At 42.0% G+C, this 23,294-nt stretch overlaps 1 protein-coding gene across 1 annotated transcript in view; it reads right to left on the reverse strand.

The window, feature by feature from the left end:
* TSNARE1 (t-SNARE domain containing 1) overlaps positions 1 to 23,294 on the reverse strand; it is a 453,856-nt gene that overhangs the window by 155,509 nt on the left and 275,053 nt on the right. The window contains exon 13 of the mRNA XM_041420840.1: positions 16,394 to 16,476. Coding sequence (XP_041276774.1) covers positions 16,394 to 16,476 — 83 coding nt within the window. The remainder of the gene's footprint in view (positions 1 to 16,393; positions 16,477 to 23,294) is intronic.

The following is a 23,294-nucleotide window of genomic DNA, read 5'->3' on the forward strand; positions in this document are numbered from 1 at the left end:
TGATGGTCTTTGCAGCACAATCCTCCCCAGGCAGCTGCAGAACAGAGCATAAATACAAATACAATCTAAAAAAGAGTGAGTAAGACAGTGCTGAGGGCAGGGAGATTGGAACTAGGCGATCCTTATGGTCCCTTCCAAACTAAACCATTTATGATTGTCACAAGGAAAGTGCCAGGAAGACTGAAATGAAATGTTTTTTTGCTGATTGAAAGGAAACTGAGAAAGATGCAATTAAAGCAAATCTTGGTTTTGATTAAAAATCCTGTGTTCTTGACTGTCAATCACATCCAGCATGGACATTCCATGGCAACACAGGAGCAGTAGGAACTTCCCTCCACCTGCCACCTTTGGGGTATAGATATAGGTATCCATTTATACATTTAGTGCTGCAGCCTCTGTTTTGCCAGCAGTCACTGCCAGCAGGGACATCCACACTGGGGAAAAAAATAATGTATTGCACTGCCACAGCAGGGCTGGATCGATCTGCAGCTTTTCCCAGGTTGACACCTGACAGTGCTTTCAAGGGCCAGCATATTTTGTTAGCAAGGTGTCAAGCCAGAGCAGCTCAGGGTCCAGCTTAACTGCACATAAATGCACTCAGCATGCTGACAGACTTAATGAACCTGCAGGGAGCTACAAAGGCTTTATCCTGGGGGAAAAGAGGCTCAGGGGGGATCTTACCACTCTCCACAACCCCCTGAAATGAAGATGTAGCCAGCTGGGGGTTGGTCTCTTCTCCCAGGCAACCAGAGGACAAGGGGACATGGTCTTAAGCTGCGCCAGGGGAGGACATTAGGAGAATTTCTTCACTGAAAGGGTGATCAGACACTGGAAGGGGCTGCCCAGGGACGTGGTGGAGTCACTATCCATGGAGGTGTTTAAGGAAAGACTGAATGTGGCACTCAGTGCCATCATCTGGTTGACAAAACAAGAGGTGGCGTTTCGTGATAGGTTGGATTTGAGGATCTCAGAGGTCTTTTCCAGCTTAATTAATTTTGTGATTCTGAGATTGAGGAGTTTTGGGGACTTGTGCTGAAGCTCTTCCAAATACAAGTTGTTGTCTGGTGTGTTGTTACAGTTGAAGTTACCCAGATTTTTCAGGCTATTCAGGTGTCTTCCTGATGCTGCTCTACCCCTGACATATCCCTCCCCATCTTTCATCTTGCTCCAGGTAGGTTCAGAAACTTGGGATCAGCCTTTTCTCCCAGGCAGTTAGGGACAGGAAAATGAAAACAGCCTCAAGTCAGGCCAAAGAAGATTTAGGTTGGATATTAGGAAAAAGTCTTCACTGAAAGCATGGTTAAACATTGGAACAGGCTGCCCAGGAAATTGGTGGAGTCACCATCCCTGGAAGTGTTCAAAAGATGAGCAGATGTGGCATTTTCTGACAGGGTTTAGTGGGCAAGGTGGTGATCAGTCAAAGGTTGGACTCAGTGATCTTGGAGGTCTTTTCCAACCTCAGTGATTCTGCAATTCTGTAAAAAATAAGTTTTGCCTTCTGGAGGTGAGTCTTTTTCCTATTGCCCTCCATCAATAGATCTGAAATTATTTTGTTTTGATTTTGTTGTGAAGAAATTCTGCTGACTCCTCACCTGGTCTTCAGGGACTGGAACTGCATTTAGAAGATGGACCACAAAAACTCCAGCCATGAGGCAAAGCTTTACTAGTTTATGCCTATTTCTCTCTGAAGAGCCATCTGTGGATGGCTACACAGGGACCAACATTTTATTCATTTGTGCAAACAAAGCAGGTACACCGGGATTGTTTGGTCTGCTGGAGAACACCAATTCAACAACTTCTTTCTGTTGTTCAATCCTAACTAGCTTTGGATGATAAAATGCAAGGAAGACCAGGGAAAAGCAATAAAACAACACCCAGGCTGCCTGTCACTGAAGGCAGTGCTGCTGAAAAAGGCTGGGGAACGTGTTGGAGATGTAATCCAATTCCTGGTGTCCACTGGGTGTTGATGGCAATGGCCGTGGAAACCAGCAGACACAGCAGGAATTTCACCACATCTGAGGCTGGGGAGAGCAAACATCCCTCAGCTGGTGCAGAAGCAGCATGGTCAGAGTAGGAGCTGTATTTTGCTTTCTTTCTGCCAGATTATTCCTGTCCCAATTCCACAATAATTCTCCAGGTTCAAGGTAATGACACCCAAAGCAGGCTATGACTTGGTGGCTCTTTTGCTGCATGCTGGAAAGCACTCCAAGTATTTAGAGAGCAACTTAAATTAAAAAAAAAAATTAAAAAAAATAAAAGTAAGCTTGACTTTGTCTCCCACATCGTTCTGCTGCTTTGTATTTCTCTGTGCTCTCATTTCCTGCTGCATAGATCAGTCTGCTGCCTGGTCTTGGGCATGCTGCTCTCATTTCCAAATCCTTGGACTTTCAGGTCTTACTTTATGGCTTGCTGCTGATCCTCTGCTATGTTTAAATCCTGTCTAAATGCAACACCCAAAATTCAATGTCTCCCCTGCCAACACAATTCAGCTTTATGCAAGCAGTACCTATATTCAGCATTCTTTTTCTCTCTACAGTGAATTTCCAGGTTGATACAGAAATATGTCATCTCTCCTTTGTCCTCCAGCATATCTGCTCCTAAAAGTTGTGAATTCTAGTTGCCATTTATAGAGGCTTTCAGACAATTAATGACTATCATCTTTGTGATTCTGGTGGAAAAGATTTGTTTCCATGTGTTATTTGGATTAGACTCTATTAGAGCCAAAGGGTCCAAGTAGTGCTTCAGTCCCCCCTTCATTTTGACTCTACTATCTCTTTTTGCACCAAAAAACCCTGTCTTATCAAATTAAGAATACCTTTTGGCTGTGGAAAAGTAGCATCAGTAGTAAAACAGTTATTCAATATCCTCACTCATCACACCACAGCTATGTCAAAATCTATGGGTCAAAAAATGTTTCTTCTGTTTTTAATTTTTTTCTGTTTATTCCATTTTATCCCCACCCCCGGCTGAAAAAAAAAAAAAAAAATCAGAAAAAGCCAAAATGGAAAAGTAGTGAATTGAACAAAGAGCACATCAAGTTCATCTCTGACTGAACCATCAGCAACAAAATTTAGATTTCTTGTGACTCACAGCACAACAACCAGAGCTGGTGATCACTGCGCTCAGCTTTCTCAAAAAACATTCAAAGGGAGTAAGTTTATGCACCCCTGAGAGAATTTTTGAGTTTTCGGCTGGTGATCACTGGGCTCAGCTTTCTCAAAAAACATTCAAAGGGAGTAAGTTTATGCACCCCTGAGAGAATTTTTATTTTGAGTTTTAAGTGAGCTGCAAGCCCAAGCTGCTCTTCCAGGGAGAGAAAACCAGGAAAGAGGGGGAAGAGGAAAGGGAACTGGGACAGCACCCTCACCACCAAGGGCTCAGTCCCACAGCACCTGATCGGGAGCAGAGCAGGTCCAGTGACAAAAATCAGGGCCAGCCCAAGGGTCAGGGACCTCCAGAGAGGAAATAAAGGAGGAGTTTTCAGAGAGCTGCAAGCCCAAGCTGCTCTTCCAGGGAGAGAAAACCAGGAAAGAGGGGGAAGAGGAAAGGGAACTGGGACAGCACCCTCACCACCAAGGGCTCAGTCCCACAGCACCTGATCGGGAGCAGAGCAGGTCCAGTGACAAAAATCAGGGCCAGCCCAAGGGTCAGGGACCTCCAGAGAGGAAATAAAGGAGATTCAAGGCCAAGACAGAGAGATAAATGAGTGATTGTGTCGGGTTCAGCACAGTGCATGGGCAAAAAGGACAGAGAAATGACACAGGTGAGGCAGGGACCAAGAGCAAGGGACTGAATTTCAATTTCCCAGACAAAGAGGTGCTGCTCCCACGGAGGCACCTCACAGCTCTGTAATCCAGGGATCAGAGGGGTGTGTCTCAGACCTGGCCTAAGTTATGGTCATACATAACCCTGGGGCAAGGGGAAAATAAGCAAAGAGTGTCTGTGCACAAACTTTGGCACAAAGCAGCTGCTCCTGTACTCATAACTCAAAGAGGGATGAGGCACAGGCACAAATGGTGGCTCTTCATCATCCATGCATTCTTTTGGGTGCAGCCTTGTCCTGTTCTCTCCAGGAACGACCCAGGTCCTGTGTAGCACATGGCAGGGACCATTCCCAGTGGAGTGTTTGGATGCTTTGTGCTTTCTGCACAGGAGATGTCCATGCTCATTGCAGGGGGTTGGATCAGGTGATGTTTAAAGGTCACTTTCAACCCAAACCATTCCATGTTTCTATTTCATAATTTAATCATGAGGACATAACCAGGCCTTGGATTCTCAGGACAGCCCCCGGCCTTATTTAATTCAGCAGTAGGGATACATTATCTCCTGAATTCTACCATCACATTCATTTTCCCTCTTCCTATAAATCCTCCTTATTTCCAGCCCTGATGCTAATCAAACATAACCAGAACTCAGAATTCCAACAGCTTGTTAAAGTGAAATGTGGTGATTATCTGTTACCCTTAAAAGAGAGTACAATGCCAGCTCCCACAAATGTCAAATCAATGCCTCTGTGGCTCAGCTGCCTCATCCAAAGGACTGCTGAGGACACCCACCATGATTTTATTGACTGCACTTCTGCGGAAATCATTTGGAGAACAAATCTGGGACACCTGGAAGCCATGTAGAAAATACTGGGATAAAATTATTTATGGGATTTAATAGCTTTAAGCTGAAGGAGGGTAGATGTAGATGAGATTTTAGGAAGAAATTCTTCCCTGTAAGAGTAAAGAGGCCTTGGCAGAGGCTGCTGTTGTGGCTTCCTCATCCCTGGAAGTGTCCAAGGCCAGACTGGATGGGGCTTGGAGCAACCTGGGATGGTGAAGGTGTCCCTGACCATGGCAGGGATTTGGAACTGGATGATTTTTCAGATCCCTTTCAACCAAAGCTATTCCATGATTAGTCCCCAACACCCAGTCTAAGCAGAGCTGACAGAAAACGCTGGATCTCATCACCTTTGTCAAACTAAATCAGTGATTTTGACCCCTAAAGCAGCTCCCAAATGGGAACTTTGGTGAGGAGAAGGCAGGGGACGAGGAGAGGATGAGAATGAAAATCAAAGAATGATTCAAGGCTGCAGCATTTTCTGATTAGATAATGATGGTTTGTGATACAGTATGAACATGTCCTGTTTACACTGGACCTTGCAGCGTGATCTGACAGGCAACAGTAAAAGCAATTATACAAACACTATTCCTGAAATATGTTTCACTAGATACTGTTACAGATATCCAGTGCTAGAGACTAAAATCTCCCCAGGAAGTATTTCAATCTCCTTATCATTAAACAGCTTTTCTTAATATCACCCCTGATTCGTTCCTGCCGCAGCTTAAGTCCATTACTTCTTGTTCTTCCCAACTGTAATAAACAAAAAAAAGGCGGTGATTATTCTTTGACTCTTTGGTGCAGACTTTTATGTATCAAGAGACCGTTATCTTCAACTCTATCTTTTCTTTTTTAGCTTAAACAATTCTTTTTGTAATCTTTCCTCTGCAGCCTGGCTTGGCAGCTCTCGGATCCCTCCTGCTGCTTTCCCATGCCCTCAGTAGCTGCCCCGTGCCTCAAAGGGAGTGCCCAGCACAGAAAGAAGATTAAAGTGCCCTATTCTAATGTGATGGAGACTCACACAAAAAGCTACATTAGGATTAATTAATTTAATAGAGAATTAAATTAATCAAAGCCACATTAAAGTCAAATTAATTAGAGAATTATTTTTTGAGGAAACTAAAGCTTGTGTTCTCAACCCAGGCGTAATAAACTGCCCTGCAATGGGATCTTTCCAGCTCAGTGTGGCTCACTCCCACCCAGAAACAAACATCTGGATATGAGCTGCCCTGTGGGGTCTGGCACATCCACACAGACCTGAGGGATAAGGCACAGGCCACTTTTGGGGCTGGTACAGACTCCAAAGTCTGGGGGATCCTATGGCATCACTGATCCCATCTTCCAGCAGCTGTAAGAAACCAAAATGCTTCCTAGATCTCTAGTGAGGATGTAGGGCACCTGGGCAACACAGCCAGTGATTAATTCCTGATTTGGATGCAGCCAAAGTTAGTTGAGACGGATCCCACCTCATGCATCTGCTGAGCTGTAATGAATTCATGTTCATGCTCATTGCTCATGGTAAAGAAAAGCAGCACTTGGATTTTCTTCTTCTTGAGATATAAGGAAGCCATGCTGATAGCCACCAAAAATTAGGTTTAATTGTTTCTTCACTAGTTTCAGATCTATTTAAATCTTGCCTGGATAGGGAGAAACATGGCCTAGTATTAACAAGATTGCAATCCCTCAAACTAGAGCAAGATTAGCATCTTTATACTACTCAATATTCAGTAATAAACCCTTTTAAAGGCACAGCTGGGAAGAGTCAGAGAAAGCTTGGAGACTGTGAGTAGAATTTAAGATTTCTCTCCTTAGAAAAAAATAAACTTACCTTCAAGCTCATGAATTCTCCCCAGTATTATTAAATCAGCAAATGTGATCTGTACAGTGGATAAAGCTCTATTCTCCTTCCCTTAATGTGCCTTTGACATCAGTGAAAGCCTGAAGTTACAGATTATTCCCTTTTCTTTAAACTCTTAACCAAAAAAAAAAACGTTTCAGAAAAAAGGTAATATCCACTGAGACGGACTCTAAAGAGGAAAGATAAATACGAATAGAGTTTATTTTACTTTTTATATGATTCAGGTCTGTGTAAGAAAAATGTCTTCTTCAGTAAAAAGAACTGAAGAACCGCAAGAATTGTTTCTTGTAAATGGACAGCACTGTTGTCTGTAAAAAGGAAGAATGATACATTGTGTCTCACTAGACAAAACACCAAAAACCTATGAAGAATATACCCCAGCCTACTAAAAATGGATCAAATGCAGCACTTATTGTATCATAAAAATCATAATGAATTTCCGACCCACCTTATAAATTGTTTTTCCTAGAGTCATCTTAAAAAAAAAGTAAAAATGAAGTTGTGCTTTATGGAGAGGAACAGGTTCCTGTAGATGTTTCCTAGTCTCCTAAATTCCTTCTGCAGAAAACCTTAATCCTTTAATTCCCCAGCAGGGAATTTGAGAATGACTGAGTCTTGTCAAAGGCTTGAGCTGACAATGCTGAACTCATAACAGGGTGTGAGGTAGAACAAAATTAAGAGGTATCAGAGCTGGCCATACAAGAACAAGCTTCTCCTACGAATCTTCTAAACAAGGACAATCCTCACATGAGAGAATTGTAGAAAATATTTCTCTGAAGACCAGGAAGTCAAGTGTCTCTTTGTCTAAGGAAATCCTTTCTCCTCACAAAGAGAGATATGCAATGAACCTTTCAAAGTGAAAAGAAATCCCAAATTGTCCCACCCTGCACAGAACTTCTTGCTTTTCATTTGTCATTTCAAAATGTTTCCAAGAGCTTTGTGTGTTGCTGAAGTCAGATTTAGAAAGGCTATAATTGACTCTCTTTTCTCCTCTTGAGCACAAGTTGAACTTAACAATTCCCATTCTCCACTTCTGATAGTGCCAGGCCATGACCCCAGAGCTGTGCTACAAAGGTGTCCTACCAGGCCTGTGATTTCTTTCAGGAATATGGAAAACACCTTTGATTAAAGTGCTCCCAGGCTTTGTCAAAATGGAAATAAAAGCAATTTCATTTTCTGCAGCTTTTTTCTCCTTACATATCATTTTCCCTTCATGATCAATACAGTTATTAAAGCACAACAGGGGAATAAGCATTTACTTTCTCAGCTACTTCCTGACCATTGGAGATGCCCCAGGTTCTTTGCAGCATTTAAACACAGCTAGCACAGGTGAAAGTGATTTGGGGAGGAACAACAGCCTTCCATAGCAGAAGCCAGAAGGGCAGCAGGACTCCCTACTCAGCACAAAAGGATACTAAGTATTAGTTTTTAGGCAAAGAAGTCAAACTCTCACTGTCTAGTAAAGTGGCTTTTTGGAGTTACTGGCCTCCTGGGCACTGTTCATCATAGACTGAGGTACAATATCCAAGACAAACGGGATGAACAATCTTCCAGAAGCATGGGAAAGGGAACTTAGCCTGTTTTCTTCCAGCTGCCTAAATTTCAAGTACCATGTCTGATGAGATGACACTGCACTGACTGCAGATTCCTTAAACTGTCCCTACGGAAAGATGGACTGTTAACACTGGTCCTCATCAAGTAAATCAAGTTAAAAATCAAGACACAGAAACTGGAATATAAATCCCCATAGTAGAATTCAACTATTAGTTTCACTGTGGCTTTGACAACCAATCTGGCATCTTTTAGAGTCACCCAGTGGTTTGGGTTGGACTTCAAAGATCATCTCCTTCCAAACTCCCCGCCATGGGCAGGGACACCTTCCACCATCCCAGGTTGCTCCAAGCCCCATCCAACCTGGCCTTGGACACTTCTACGGATGGGGCAGCCACAGCTCCTCTGGGCGATTCTTCACTCTCCTAGTGAAGAATTTCATCCTTGTAGCTAACAGGAATTAACCCTTTGTCAGTTTAAAGTCATTGTCCCTTGTCCTGCCAGTCCAGGCCCTTCTTAAAATTCCAACTCCAGGTTTTCTGTCCATTCCCTTTAGGCACTGGAAGGGGTTCTAAAATCTTCCCAGACCCTTCTCTTCTCCAGGCTGGACACCTCCAGCTGGCCCTGGCTGGCCCCAAAGAGCAAAGGGTCTCCAACCCTCTGAGCATCTTTGTGGCCTCCCCTGACTCACTGACATTTCAGTGACTTCACATGAAATGCTTGAGGAATGGTGACACTGCCTGGAGAGCATCCCTGCACCAGAGAGGAAAACTGAGCAGGAGAACACTGCTGCCTGCGTGTGCAGATTTTCAGCAGAGGTTTCCAGTGCAAACACTGACCAAGCCTGACCATTTTGCTGCTTGATGAGATGTGACAAGCTCACAGCCCAGTGCAATAACACTTCAGGCTACACAGCTGGGACTCAAGGATACTTAAATTCTGTTCCTCATTTCCATGGATCCCAGTTAGGTATGCATCTCCAGTGATAATATTCCTAACTCCTTGGTATCTCTAGCCCATTAAGAGGTAAGTTTAATACAATTTCTCAAAGCTTTGACCTTTGAGCAGGGGAATTTATTATATGTGCTGCCAGTGGGCACAAAGATGAGTCTAAGTGTGGTTTTCCAGTCAGTAACCAAGGATTTCCATTCACTCCTCTGTTAAATGAGGCCATTAAGAGAAATGTAACTCACTAGTTTATGCTGCTGCTAGCAAGGGAAAATTGCTTTTTAATCTCTGACCCCTCAAAATGAAATTGTACCCTGGAAAGAGATTCTGTTAAACAAATGAATTAGAAAAACAAAGGACAGTCTGTGATTTCCTTCTGCCATCTCTGACTTGTCACAGATCAGACTTGTTCAGAGCTTTCAAAGAGAAAATTCTTGTCTTTGAAATACAGAATGCAGACCATCACAATCAGTGCAACTGATAGTCTCAAAATAAGAATATTCTTGACTTGGAACAGCCCCAGAGCTGCATTCCACCAGGGTGAACAGCCAGTAACATCTGTGTCCTATCTACTCATATACTCACCAGAGAAAAAAGATGGATCACCAATGGCTCACCTCTAAACTTGCTCCCAAGTCTTTCATATCGCACTAAATCACAGAATGGTTTGGGTCAGGAGGAACCTTAAAGATCATCCAGTTCAAACCCCTGCCATGGGCAGGGGCACTTTCCACCATCCCAGTTTGCTCCAAGCCCTGTCCAACCTGGCCTGGAACATTTCCAGGGATAGGGCAGCCACAGCTTCGTCGGGTACCTTGAGCCAGGGCCTCTCCACCCACACAGGGAAGAATTTTTTCCTAATATCCAATCTAAACATGCAGTCTGTCAGTTTAAAGGTATTCCTCATTGTCTTATCACTCTCCCCTTGTACAAGTTCTTCTCCAGATTTGTTGTATCCCCCTCCAGGTACCTCAAAGGCCACAATAAGTTTACCCTGGAGTCCTCTCTTCTCCAGGCTGAACAATCACAATTCTCTCAGCCTTTCCTCACAAGAGAGGTGCTCCATCCCTCAAATCATGTTCATGGCCTCCTCTGGATTCCTTCCCTTCTCCACTCCTGCCCCTTCCACTTCCTTCTCAAATGGTTTGTGTTTAAAAAAAAAATGAGCTCACGGTGGACAATTTTTTTTTTCTCCTAAAAATTTCACAGTTGTTGTTTTATAATCAAGGGAAGAAAAAAACAACAAACTCAAGTACTACCTGGATCAGGCATCTCCCCCTTTTAGATGCTACAAATGAAGACATGATCTGCTGTGATTAAAAATGGCCTGAAAGATTTTACCTTTACACACAGGAACACGCAACATCCAAAAGCTCTAAACAATTCTTTTCTTAATAAATATTTGATCACACAGATCCATTATTTACAGAAAACAAAGAGAGTTTTAAATAAATGTTGTGGCTCAGACCTTGCTGAGGTTAAGTTGCTGGATTCACACAGTTCATTTATCACACGGACTGGCGCTGACTCGAACACCACTTCCCACAGAAAGCAGCTGTTTTCTAAATGGCTGCATTAAAATACAGTAAAAAAGCAGGCAAAGGCAGAAGCTGCTTCAAAATAAAGCACTCTACCATCTGAAAACTCAGCCTGCCGTTTATTGGGAGCCAGTGAGCAAGGAAAAAAGGAGGCAGGAGTTTTATTCCAACCAACTGCTGCTGGTGAAGGGTCTAGAGCACGAGTCTGATTGATGCCTTGTGAAGGCTGACTTAGAACAGAGACTGGACAGAGTTAAAGAATAAAGTAGGGGTTTATTAGAAGGCCTCAACAGATCCACCTTGGGCAGCACAAGAGTCCAGCCAGGGCTACATCCAAGATGAACCCAAAATGGTCACAAAATGGATGACCAGTTACGGGGTCTCTCACTTTTATAAGTTCTGGTCCATTTGCATACTGGAGTTAATTGTCCAATTACAGCTCCTGCCCATGAAGTCCCATCCTTCTTGTTCTTCTCTCTTCATTCTGCTGTTATTTATGCTCTTGGGCCTGAAATTTGGATCATTTGTCCTTGGTCCCCAGCTAGAGAAGGAATTGTTTTGTCTCCCTGCTCTGTGCAGAGAGCTCACCATCCCCTAATATGAAGCTCAGTATTACACTATAAAGCAGTACAGAATCTGAAAAAATTATAAACTCTAAAACCTGAGGTATCATGATGAGCAGCTGAGGGAGCTGGGGGAGCTCAGCCTGAAGAAAAGGAGGCTCAGAGGGGACCTTCTTATGCTCTACAGCTCCCTGAAAGGAAGGGGTAGCCAGGGGGCGTCAGTCTCTTATCGCAGGTGAAAAGTGACAGGTTAAGGGAAAATGGCCTCAATTTGCATCAAGATAATCCAACCACGCTGGTCCCCCATGGCTTTGCAGTTTCTGGATGACTGCTGCACAGGTCAGAGTGTAATCATGGTGCCAGTTTGCTCTTAAATATAAAACCAAGGTTAAAATTATTTAGTAGCAGCAAAAGACAAGGTCTTAGAGCATACCCACGGTGAAGAGGAGGAGATGATCTTCATTGTCACAATATTTATAAGCAACAAGAGGTTTGAGAGGCTACCATGCCAAAAAATTTCAATGACTCTGAGAAAGTGATTTTTGAAACTCAAATTTTCTTTTGTTGTTAAAATACCAATGAGTTATCTGAGCGAAAGTCGAAGCCAGTCCCTTACCAGCAGTCCCCAGGCAATAAGAGCTCTGCAAATATCACAGATTTATGAGACTTTTTTTCCTCAGAGCTCCAGCCTTCAAAGTGCCCCTCTGTGTAACCATGAAAGCCAGACCCAGGAATTGCTTCGTTACTGGAAAAAAACCTCATTGTTCTTAGACTACACAAATGGGTCACTGAACTGCTGTTTGCCTTTGCAATGCCAGTGAATCCAAATTAGCTTGACTTCCACAGAGGATATAGGGAAGGAAAGCAACCAGCATGAATCAGAGCAACACAAGCAGCTCTTCCAAAACAAATTGGCTTCAGCAGTCAGCACACAGAGTCCTTCAGTCAGTGAGGCCAAGCTGAACTTAGGCCAAACTTTGCATGAAAAAAAAAAGAGCAACTGGTTTAATGTGCATCCATGGAGTCTGTGTTGGTTTCTTCTCCTTCCTCACCTGCAAGAAGCTCTGAGCAAAGTGAGCAAAGTAAAAGTGCAGATCTCCACGCAGCCATCTCTTTAGTGTGATTTCCAACACACCTAAACTAACCCCAAGGGCAGGTTGGGTGTCTAGATATTCCCTTTTTCCCAATAAAGAGAAAGGTGATAGGCATGGGATTAATTTCCCATGGAATATTTGTAGTACAATTGATATAATCTCAATTTAACGGCCAAAGGAGAGAACAAACTTGTCCTAAGAGGCGGCCAGCAGACCTACCTGTGTCAGGCATCTCCTGTGAGATGAGACAAGATGTGCTGAAAGCAATTCCTCCTCATGCATCACAGAAAGGAGGTTTAGACACCTAAACACACATCACCACCAAACCCACTCATATCTGGTCCAATAAATCCCTCTCTTCCAGGGAGCACTTTGACCCAAGTTAAAATCGGTGTTTTGAGATGGGTGGGATGAATAATTGTCTCTGGGGCCAGGGAAAAGTAAATTTTAAGAGGCAAATCTGGGCTGTTGGTATTAATGGCAGGAATCATCATTCCTGCTCAAGGCCCAAGAGAAATGAGACCCTCATTGAAAACAAAGGCACTGAAGTAAGACCAGTGCAGGAGAGAACTTCTACTGGCTTCTCCCTGCCATATTTGTTTGCCTCTCAGTCATTTTTTAAATTCAGATTTTCTACTGAAAGTAAGATAAAAAAGTCAAAATTGTCACATTTCTGTGAGCAACAGGGTTTCCATATGGAAAAAAGGTCTCCTTTTTGTAGCAATATTCAACTCTTATTGCTTTCATCCGCATTGTGACCCTGTGTGTTCCCACAGATAATGCACTGAGGCAGCTTAACTGTGACTTGTAGTAAAAATAAGTTTAAGCAGAAACAATTCTTTTCCAATTATAATTTAAAATGAAAGAAAGTAATCTGCTGATATAGATATAGATAGGTATAGGCAGATAGATATACATATAGATGATATAGATATAGCTATAGATATAGATTAGATATAGATATAGATAGATTAGATATAGAAACACATATTCCAAAGCTCTGACAGCTCCCACTAATCTTTCAGAGTTTAGATCACATGAGAATTCACCGAGGAATAAAAAACTGCTGTTAGCACACACATCTCAAGAGGAAGGAGCACCTTACCAAATTTAAAATGCAGACAAAGGAGCTCATCGTGAAGATATTTACCTTTTTTTTTAACATTTCTATCATTTCAGGGAACCTAAAATGTCTTTTTTTGTAGTAGCTAAGTAAAAACTATTTACTGGTTCTTTGTTATGTTAATGTGCACGTTGGGACTGGTTCTCCAAGTTGTATTGTTGAAGTGACTGCATGGGTTACATGCAAATATTGTGCTAAATAACCAGCCACTGAATCATTATTCCTGACAGAAATCCCTCCATTAAGTTCCACAGAACGTCTTAAACTCAAATGTTTCAGTGGTGTTGACATTTCTGATTTCTGTATTTATGTATACATTTGCTGGTAGACTAATAAAAACACTACACTGACTAATAAAAATACTGCATACATACACACACACACACACGTTTATATACATATAAACAGCAATAAATAACAAATGTTTGTAAGCCAGCCTGCATTTACAGGATAATCACACTGTAACATAAGTAACAAGCAAACATACTCATGAATTAGCAGTTTAACATAAGAAGGAAAACTGCTCTGTAAGATTTAAGAAACAGTTTGTGCCTTTGGTCCCCGAGCAGCACAGATGAGCACAGATGGAATTTGGAGCATGTAAAGCTCTAGCAGGTCCCTTAAAAGCAGCTCACCCACAGGGACATCTGGCTGATCGCTCTCCCAAACCCATCCCAGATATTTCCAAAGCATCCAAAACCAGGCAAAACACCAGGAAGGACGACCTGCACTCACACTGCATTATCCAAATGTACCCAAGGGACATCAGCCTTCCTCCCCACAGCATCCCTGAGGGCTGTGGCACCAGGACCCTTGCTGTCCCACCATGGGGACCTTGTCCCTTTGGGTGTAAGAAGAGCAGATTTTGTGGCACACAACACAAGAGGCATCCTGACCAACCCCTGGCCAGCTGTGGAAGTGACAAAAATGTCACTTTTTGTTTTCTGTTCATGGTGACAGAGAGTGATCTGGGTTTATGTTGGAACCCTGGATGCTGAGAATTTTAGACTTTCTGTGCTGACAGGCACTGACCCCCAAGAGAACACTGCATTTGACCTGAGGCCGTGGAGAAGGCTTCCAAAATTGAATGATAGAATTGAGATTATGGGTGTAGAGTTTGAACAGGAGTGTGTAATATCACAGGGTGGAAAACTTAGAGTTTAAGGTTTTAGAATGTAGTAATATGTATAAAGCAAGGTGGAGGTTTTTGGGGATGACACTGGTCCCTCTTCTTCACCTTCTCCATCGGTTTGAGTGGTTTTGTGTAATTGGATAAAAAAGTCTGCATTTTGGGCAACGGGTGGTTGGTTATTGGGTTAAAAATAAAAATAATTTAGATGTCATTTCCTAACTGGATATTTATCCTTAAAAGGTCTTGTAGAAAGAGAGATAGGTCTCCATTTTCATTTTGTTAAAGTGCTGTAAAACTCAGGGTTTGTGAGACTGTAATATAAATAAGAACTAATAAACATCTGAGTCTGACCAAGAAATACTGTCTCCTGCATTAAATCCCAACCCTGGCAATAAAGAAGCAAAGACTCCGCAGGTTTATACATATTTTTCTGGTGATCCACATCCAGTAGGGTACAGAACAGTTCCCTGTGCTTCACAGGAGATCTGGATTGCACATTTCCTCTAGCAGCCAAACTTTTGTAAGTGATATTTGTCATTACGGGCTTGTTTCAAGCACAAGAGAGACTCTGTTTTCTCATGTACACCAATCAGTTCATATTTATGCCCTTGGCAGGGGTTGTCTCACTAAAATTGGCTTTATCTTTATCCTGATGAACATATCTGAGGGAAAAAGGGCCTCCTGTCTGGGCAGGCTATTTCAGCAGCTCCTGCTGGCTGAAGAAAGCAGAGCCTTTACACTCTGCTGCATTCATTTTCTGCCTGACTCCTCTTTGACCTTCTTAGCCAAAGTCATCATTAACTCATTTGCAGCTTTGCAATCAGCTCTACAGTCAGGTCAAGTATTAAATCCATTCCAGTTTCATTTTAGACTTCATGTAACAAGTTATTTTCAAAGTGAATGCAGGATTACATGCAGGGCAACACACATTATCTTAAATATATGTACATTAAAAACCAACATGTAGCTGAAGACAGTGCTTATTTTCTGCAATACCAAAGTTCTACAAAACTCACTCTTATTACCAAAAATTGGGACAATGTGTTCACTAGGAAATGAGCTGCAGATAATTTTACAAACACATCACTCCATTGCATCAGAGTGGAATGCCTGTGAGTCTTTCTCCTCTGGTCTGGAGGTTTGCCCCAGAACTTGATAGTTCACTGTGTCCAAGGACAACTAACAGGCATCATGTGCTCTCAGGGACCTCAGCTACATTTTGTCGAAACTCCAGACACATTAAAATCACCAATTTATGCTTGAGGAAAAAAAGAAAACTAGCAGGTTTTTCTTCTGTCTGTCACAATGCAATTGATAACAATTTTTTGATTTTTCATTCCCCCACCCCCCTTCATCTCCCTAGAAAGTACTAACTATAACCATCAAAGAGTTCTTTCTGGGCAAGCTGTTTTCAAAAAGATTAATGTTTTTGTGCATGTGTGTGTGTGTGTGTGTGTGTGTGTGTTTTATTCTTGCTCCAATGAAGAAAAAAAACACAATTCACAAAAAAAATCCCTCAAATTGCTTTTGAAAAGTGCTGAACACCACCACCACAGCCATTATTCACCAACCACATCATGCTGTTTGACAACTCAAGTTGTTTTCTTAAAGTACTGTTGCCTGATTATAGGGAAACACACCAAACAGAAGCACATATGCACTTAAATGATGTGCTTTTTATGGTGTCTTTCCAAGAACAACAGTAGCTAATTGTTGACTTTCCTACTGGGAAATGTCTGTTTAATATGCAGATTTCTTAATGACTACTCTAAAGCAAATTATCTGTGCTATGGTAATCTAATCATATATCCATCTATATTTTTATATATGACAAAGTTCAGTTCCTACTTAGAATATGCTTTATCATCTTTTCAGGTAGCACAAATCCGTGTGCCTAATGCTTCACCTAATGCCAGGTGTTTTGTTTATTGTAAATACTATCACTGAAAGAATTTGTAGGGTTTTTTTTCGTCCCACTTACTTGGTGCTGACTTGCTTTTGCCAACTGCTCATTGGCTGATTCTACATTGGAAGAAGAGGCCTCAATGTTGGCTTCAATGCTATCTGCAAATTAAAAGAAGATAATTACAGGATAAGAACAAAAAAACAAAGGTTTTACACCAACAGCAATTTAGTAATTTACTCATAGGCATAAAGAGAGGAGCAGCCTCTTGTTTGTGACCTGTATTTCTGCAGGGAAGGAGGACCAACACCCATTTTGATGAACATCAAACCCATCAGTCAGGGTGACTGACAGCTGACAGGATGGAGGTGCCTCTTATCCCATTCCTTCTGAAATCAATGGGAAGAATGACAGGGAATTCAACAGAAAGTGGCTCAAGACTGACAAATTTACTGGATTAAATTACAGAAGGGACTTGGCACCTCATATTATCTCGTTATTAGAGCTCAGGGATAAGATTCGCGTGGGTCCATGTGGGTTATTGACCATGCCCAGGTGTCTGCTCTTGATCAAATCATCTCAGACAATATCACTGAGAGCAGATCCATGGTGTGCAATTTCTACTCACTCTCCAGGAGTTGATCAGATTACACAAACCACAAGCCAAACTCCTGGACCACATTTCCAAGCTGCAGTGGGGATCTGTAAAATGGCTCAGATTGAGAAAAATTGCTGGAATCTGCAATGAAATGAGAAGAATCTCACCCTACACTGCTGTGTTTGGCACTGGAGGAAGCCTGGATCCAGAAGGAATCAAAATGAGAATGGAAAAGAAAGATTATCAGCTACCCATCACAACTGGGTCCCTACTTCCATCAAAATTAAATATTAACTTTGACTCCTGACTGTGCTTAGAAAGCAAGACAGCTATGGTATAAAATTTGCAAAAAAGGTTTTGTTTTTCCAGCAGAAATCTTGGAAATCTCGACCCCCAAGAGATATGCAGCCAATAATTTCTGCTCACATTGGAAAAGGATGTGCCTGGGTCTGTTTCTTGATTAAATGGGTGGTTTTGAGCACAAAATACACCACAGAGTGCATGAACTCAATCCGGAGAACTCAGCCTCAGGTAGAAATTGGAGAATAAAGTTCCAGGGATTTCTCTAATCCTTAATAAAACCAATGGAAATTCTTCAATTAAATAGTATAAGGAGTTGGATTAAGGCACGCCACAAAAGATTCAAGTAATTTTTTCTTTAAGGTTCTAAAGGAAAGAACAGGAATTAATCTTGCCACTTCTGTGGTGGACAAAGAAAATGAGGGTTTGCACATAATTTGTGGAAAGTGCTTGCATTCACATTTTGTCATTTTTAAATGAAACTGTGTTAAAGTCTGTTAAGGTAATTAAGCACTTATAACTCAAAATAAAATACATTTTTAGAAAAGCAAAGAAAAGGGAAAAAAAAAAAAAACACAAACAAAAGAGAAAAAGAGCAAAACCCCAAGTGCCTAATCAATGTCACAGAACTTGGTCATTTATAAAGCTCCTTGGGATCTTAGTGCAGACACCCTTCACTGCTCAACATCTCTTAAAGGCTGATTGGCCTCAGAAAATGAATCATTTAGGCAGAGAGGAGCTACAGAGGAGAAATGTATTAAATATCTCCTTCTAAAACAAGACTTATCTGTCTGCACTTCTCCTGGGGAAGAAGGAAATCATAGAAGCAGCTTAATTTAGCTCCCTTAAAAGGCCCTCCAGAGGAACCCAACGCTTTCCTCTGCCTGCAGGGAGGCCTGGAGAGATTTGCCTTTGTTAGATAAAATTAAACACTGTGCACACCCCTTTAGTGCTGCCTGGAATGGAAGAACCACACCTCAGGCAGAGCTTTTGAGAATATCATCTCTGTTTTTCCCAGCACAGGCTTTCCCAGGTAGAAGGATGTGCTCCATGTCCTGGGTGAGTTCATGGCAAGTCACAGAGGGAGCTTGGCCTTGGTGGAACTGTTTCTGCTCATTCCTTCTGCCAGTGGGGGAAATATCAGCCTTGGAATAAGTAAAGCACCCATTTAAATCCTATTTTTTGAAGCAACTTGTAATCCTGAGGCACAGGGGAAAAACTAAGACAAACAAAAAAAATCCCACCAAACCAGCTCTAAAACTCTACAGAAATGAGACATAAATATGTAAAGCAATTTAACAAGGTATTTCTGCTGATTAACATAGGGAAGCAAGGAGAGGAAAGAGAATTTGGCTCGAATCACAAAGAAGTAATCAATAATTCAATGATGTTGATAAGTCAATGATGAATATGTCACTGACAGACATTTCTTTGTGAATCTTTGCTGAACAAGTGGTGGTTCAGAGCCTCACCCTGGCCACTTTCAGGCTCCTACCTCACTTGGGGATGGAGAGACAAGGGTGGCAGGGTCCTCAATAGGCTGAAAAAACCTGCTGGAGGGATCTGCCTTTTCCTTTCCCTTTGGCACGAAGGGACAGTGAGTTTGTTCCCAAACAGATGAAATAATCCAGCCCTGGGTCCAGAATTTCTCTAAGACACTGAATCCCACAATGGCTTTCTGCCTTCAGACTCTGGTGACAAATTTATTGTGCAATTTGAGAACAAAAATCCCAAGGGGATGCAGTCGACATTCTGATAAACTCAGGGATAGGGCTGCACCAAAGCAGATGGTGTTTGCAACCAAATATATCAGACAATTAGGAAAATATTTATCATTTTTCATCTAAAACACAGTCTTGCAATAGCAGTAGCTAAGATGACAGAGCTAGCCAGGCTTTAGATTCAATTTTTTATGATTTTATGACACATTTATCATGCAGAGATGGAAATAACAATGACCCCAAGAGGTATCTTTCAATTCCAGCTATTTATCTGTGTTTCTGAGATCAAGCCCTTCTAATGACCAACAGGAGTCTTATATGGGAAATTACTGGATTGACACTGGCTGGAGTGGGGGTTTTGCCCTAATCTTTCAAGGAATCACTCACATGACCTGAATTTTTACAGCAGCAACAATGGATTGGTTTCACAAGGCAGAATTTCAGCTAAACCACTTGAAAGACAGCAAAGTGAGCTCGTGAATGAGAATTTTTAAATGCTCCCACTTGGCAGTAACCAAAATGGGCCCCTTCAGGTTTTCATAGCATGCTTTTATTTTTAGCACTTTAATAAGCTTAACCCTCTTTTATGGCGACAACTTCTGGCTAAAAATAATCAATATAGCATACTGAGAGGCACAGTAAGAAGAAGGCAAAAAAAAAAGAAAAAAATGAGTATTTTGGTAATGCATAGAGGTTTCTTTCCTAATTAAAAGCCAAGTTTGGAGGGAAATTGCTTTCAGCATGAAAATGAATTTTGTCCATTTGAATTGCCATGTACTTGGAAAGTTTTAAGTGTCATTCCATGAACAAAAGGCCCTCAGGCTTAGTGAAGATAGAACTGTGGATTTTAAAGGGAAGGAAAACGATGACAATTCTTCCAGAGCAAAGTTTAAAATGGCTCAGGGTTAGTAATTTGCAAACTTCAATGTAAACATCGAGTTACAAATTCTGCACACGAGAAGATTTATAAAATAATCGTGCTCATATGTTAAATTCAGGATAAATGGGTCACACTGGCTTAGATTGGTGCAAGAAAATACAATTTTCAGCACTGTGAGTCATCAGGAGCTGTGGTTATTGCTTCCAAAAAAGGCAGATAGAACTTACCTTCCCATCTGATTTTAGCAGAACTCTAATTCTTCCTCACAACACATCACAGCCCTCAGAGGCAAGGACTGAGGCACTGAACAACCACTCAGCACCATTTTCTAGGCAGCCTTGGAAAGAGTATTTAAAGTACCCTAAAATGTCATAACCAGCTCTTCCTGTTGGTTTTCTCCAGCCAACAGCCTGAACCCCTTGGTCTGAATGAATAAAAGTGGCTACAGGGCAACGGCCAAACAACATCGTAAATTCACAGCACTTTTTCTCCTGAATGATTTATGCTGTCCTTGAAATGCATCTTGGAAATGTCAACTATCTGCTGCATATGGATGGGCTGAAAAATGGTACTGCCCTGCCAGAGGTTTGCCATGCCTGCCAGGATACATCTCCCAGCGATTTAAAATTCAAACATTTTTCCTGTGTGTATCTGTTGGAAAACAACAGGTCCTGTCAGAGAATGAGGCACCTCCTATCACCTGCTCGGTGCTGAATGGCAGAGTGCAGAAATATTATCACTTTGGCATCTGCAAAGCAATTTACTGTTCTTTCTTACAGATAGAAGAGCCCTCAAATTACTGATGCTTGCCACAGAAGAAGGGTGAGCATATGAAAAGTGTCCTGAGGGTGCAGTGACCACTGCACACTCAGTCACCCATCCAAGGGCTCCCAAATTCCCACATGATGCTCTCAGGTGGCCTGATAATCAATCCAAGGCTCTACCTTTAAACCCTTTAATACATGAGGGCATTGTATCACAACTTCCCACATGATGTTCTCAGGTGGCCTGAGATAATCAATCCAAGGCTCTGCCTTTAAACCCTTTAATACATGAGGGCATTGTATCACAACAACAGACCTGATTAATTTTTCCCTATTTCCTTCTTTTTCTGATTAAAAAAAAGTTATTTCATCAAGAGGTGGGGGGTTTTTGGGCTTTTTTTTTTTTTTTGAAGTAATTTATGGAAGTTATTTCAACAAGAGGTGGGGTTTTTTGGGCTTTTTTTTTCTTCTTTTTTTTCCTTTTTTTTTGTGAAGTAATTTATGGGTGTGTCAGATTTTTTTATTCACCAAATAATCTCTGAAAGTAATTTACGGGGCAAAGCAGCTCAAATGGCTTTGAAGGGGAAATTCCAGAGAGCTGCCTGTAGCACACCCTTTCTTTTCACAGAATCAGAGAATCATGGACTGATTTGAATTGGAAGTGGCCTTAAAATCATCTTGTTGCAACCCCTGCCATGGGCAGGGACACCTTCCACAGTTTCAGGTTTCTCCAAGCCCTGTCCAACCTGGCCTAGAACTCTTCCAGGGATGGGGAGTCCATAACTTCTCTGGGCAATGTTTTCCTTGTGATTTACACTCGATACTTTTTTTTTTAATTTTGTAAGACATCCTAGTTAAAGAAAAATAAAATATGTTTCTTTAAATTAAAAAAAAAGAAGACCAAGTTTGTTTTTTTTTCCAAATCCATCTCGTGAATTCAAACAGCTTGAATAAATCCCTTCATTTCATTTGTTTGCAGCATTTTTCAGAAGTCTGTTTTTGTCTGTAATTAAAACAAAACTCACTTTCCATTACACAGCTGAGTTATCAAGCCCTGTTGCTGATGAAAGAAGTTTCAGTCCGAGTTTGTCACCAGAATAATAAGGTTGGAAAGGGTGTGGATTCATAGAAATAAATATATTTTATTTCTTCTTGCTGTCTTGGAAAGATCATATATTTTACCTACCAAGTAAGGTCGCTGATATTTACAACTTGCTTGACCTCTTTTGCTTTACATGGCTCACTTGATTTACTTAAAATGCTCAAGCCACATTTCCCAAACAGTCTGGCAGAGAATTGCACCTCCCAGCAGAAATAAACCACCCACCTGGGCAGCTTCTGCCTTTCTGACATTTACTGCTCAATTGCAGCATTATTAGAAACTGAGACCACGGCAGTTCTAACTTCCCAAAAACTGCTCTGGATAAATTGATGTGAGAAGAATCTTACGGGTGGCAATAAACCTCATGGAAGGAAGAGCCTTGCTTCTTGTACAAAATTAGCTGGCTCATTAACTGTAATTATACCAGCCCAATCACATTATGAGGGTCAAACACAGAAATAAACACAGCAGACAAATCTTTAGGCGTTAGGAAATTTGCAAGTGTAGAGTTGCCCATCACTCCTTGTAAACCAGCACGGGCTGTCTTACCAGCACTGCCAGCACGAGAGCTGAGTGTGAGAGTCCCTATGCAAGGGATGACACAAAAATCACACTCGCAGAGAGCAGGAGGAGGAGGAGAGAAGCACAAAAGCTCATGCAGTTTTTGTGTGGTTTGTTATCTCGAGTAAAATGAGTCGGTCAGCGATCACAGTAGCCCACACATGGCTCCAACAACTTTGTCACAGCAGAGGTCACCCAGCAGTGCCTCACAGGAGACTGAGGGTGTCCAGCCCTGTCCAGAGAGCTGTCAGTGGAGGCCACCACTGCTGCAGTCCAGATAAACAGGGAAAGCTGAGTGGTACAGAACACACCACAGAATCACAGAATTATTTCGTTTAGAAGATACCTTAGAGATCACCTCATTCTAACCCTCTGCCATGGGACACCTTCCACTAGACCAGGCTGATCAGAGACCCATCCAACCTGGCCTTGAACACCTCCAGGGGTGGGGCAGCCACAGCTTCTCTGGGCAACCTGTGCCAGTGATCCACTGACCATGTCCTTCAAATTGTTGCCTACAAGGCAATTAGGATAATAACACCATAAGGATAATAAAACCATACAATTTCAGCGACTGGGGTGGTTTGCAATAAAGCTTTTTAGACTTATCAGAAACACAGCTGAGCACATACTGAAGGTGAACAAAGAGGTGGGAAGTTGCTTGGGAAGTGGAATAGATTCAGGAACACCCCAGTGTGCCCTTCCTTCATGGGCTGTGCTCTGTACTGACACATTACTCCGGGTCTTATCAAGTGTCTGAAAGCAACACAGCCAAGAGATTTCCCAACCCATCAGGAACCAATAAGACCATAAATGTACACATCTCCTCTGAGATCACTTAGGGATCTCAACCAAATGAGAGACTTTGCAGGCCACATTCAACTGATCAGAGATATTAAAGCTGTTACATTCAGGTATTTGGGGACTGTTCTCGAGATGTGTTCATTTTCTGCAGATGTCCCAGCTGAGGCCCATAACTTGGGAGGGTTTAGTTAAGGCTCCAGCTGAAAGATTTCCCAGCTCAGTTTGCAGTCTGACAAGAGACTCCTGGCT

The sequence above is a fragment of the Onychostruthus taczanowskii genome, unplaced genomic scaffold (assembly GCF_017590055.1).
Source record: "Onychostruthus taczanowskii isolate IOZ18803 unplaced genomic scaffold, ASM1759005v1 scaffold66, whole genome shotgun sequence".
NCBI classification, from domain to species: Eukaryota; Metazoa; Chordata; class Aves; order Passeriformes; family Passeridae; genus Onychostruthus; species Onychostruthus taczanowskii.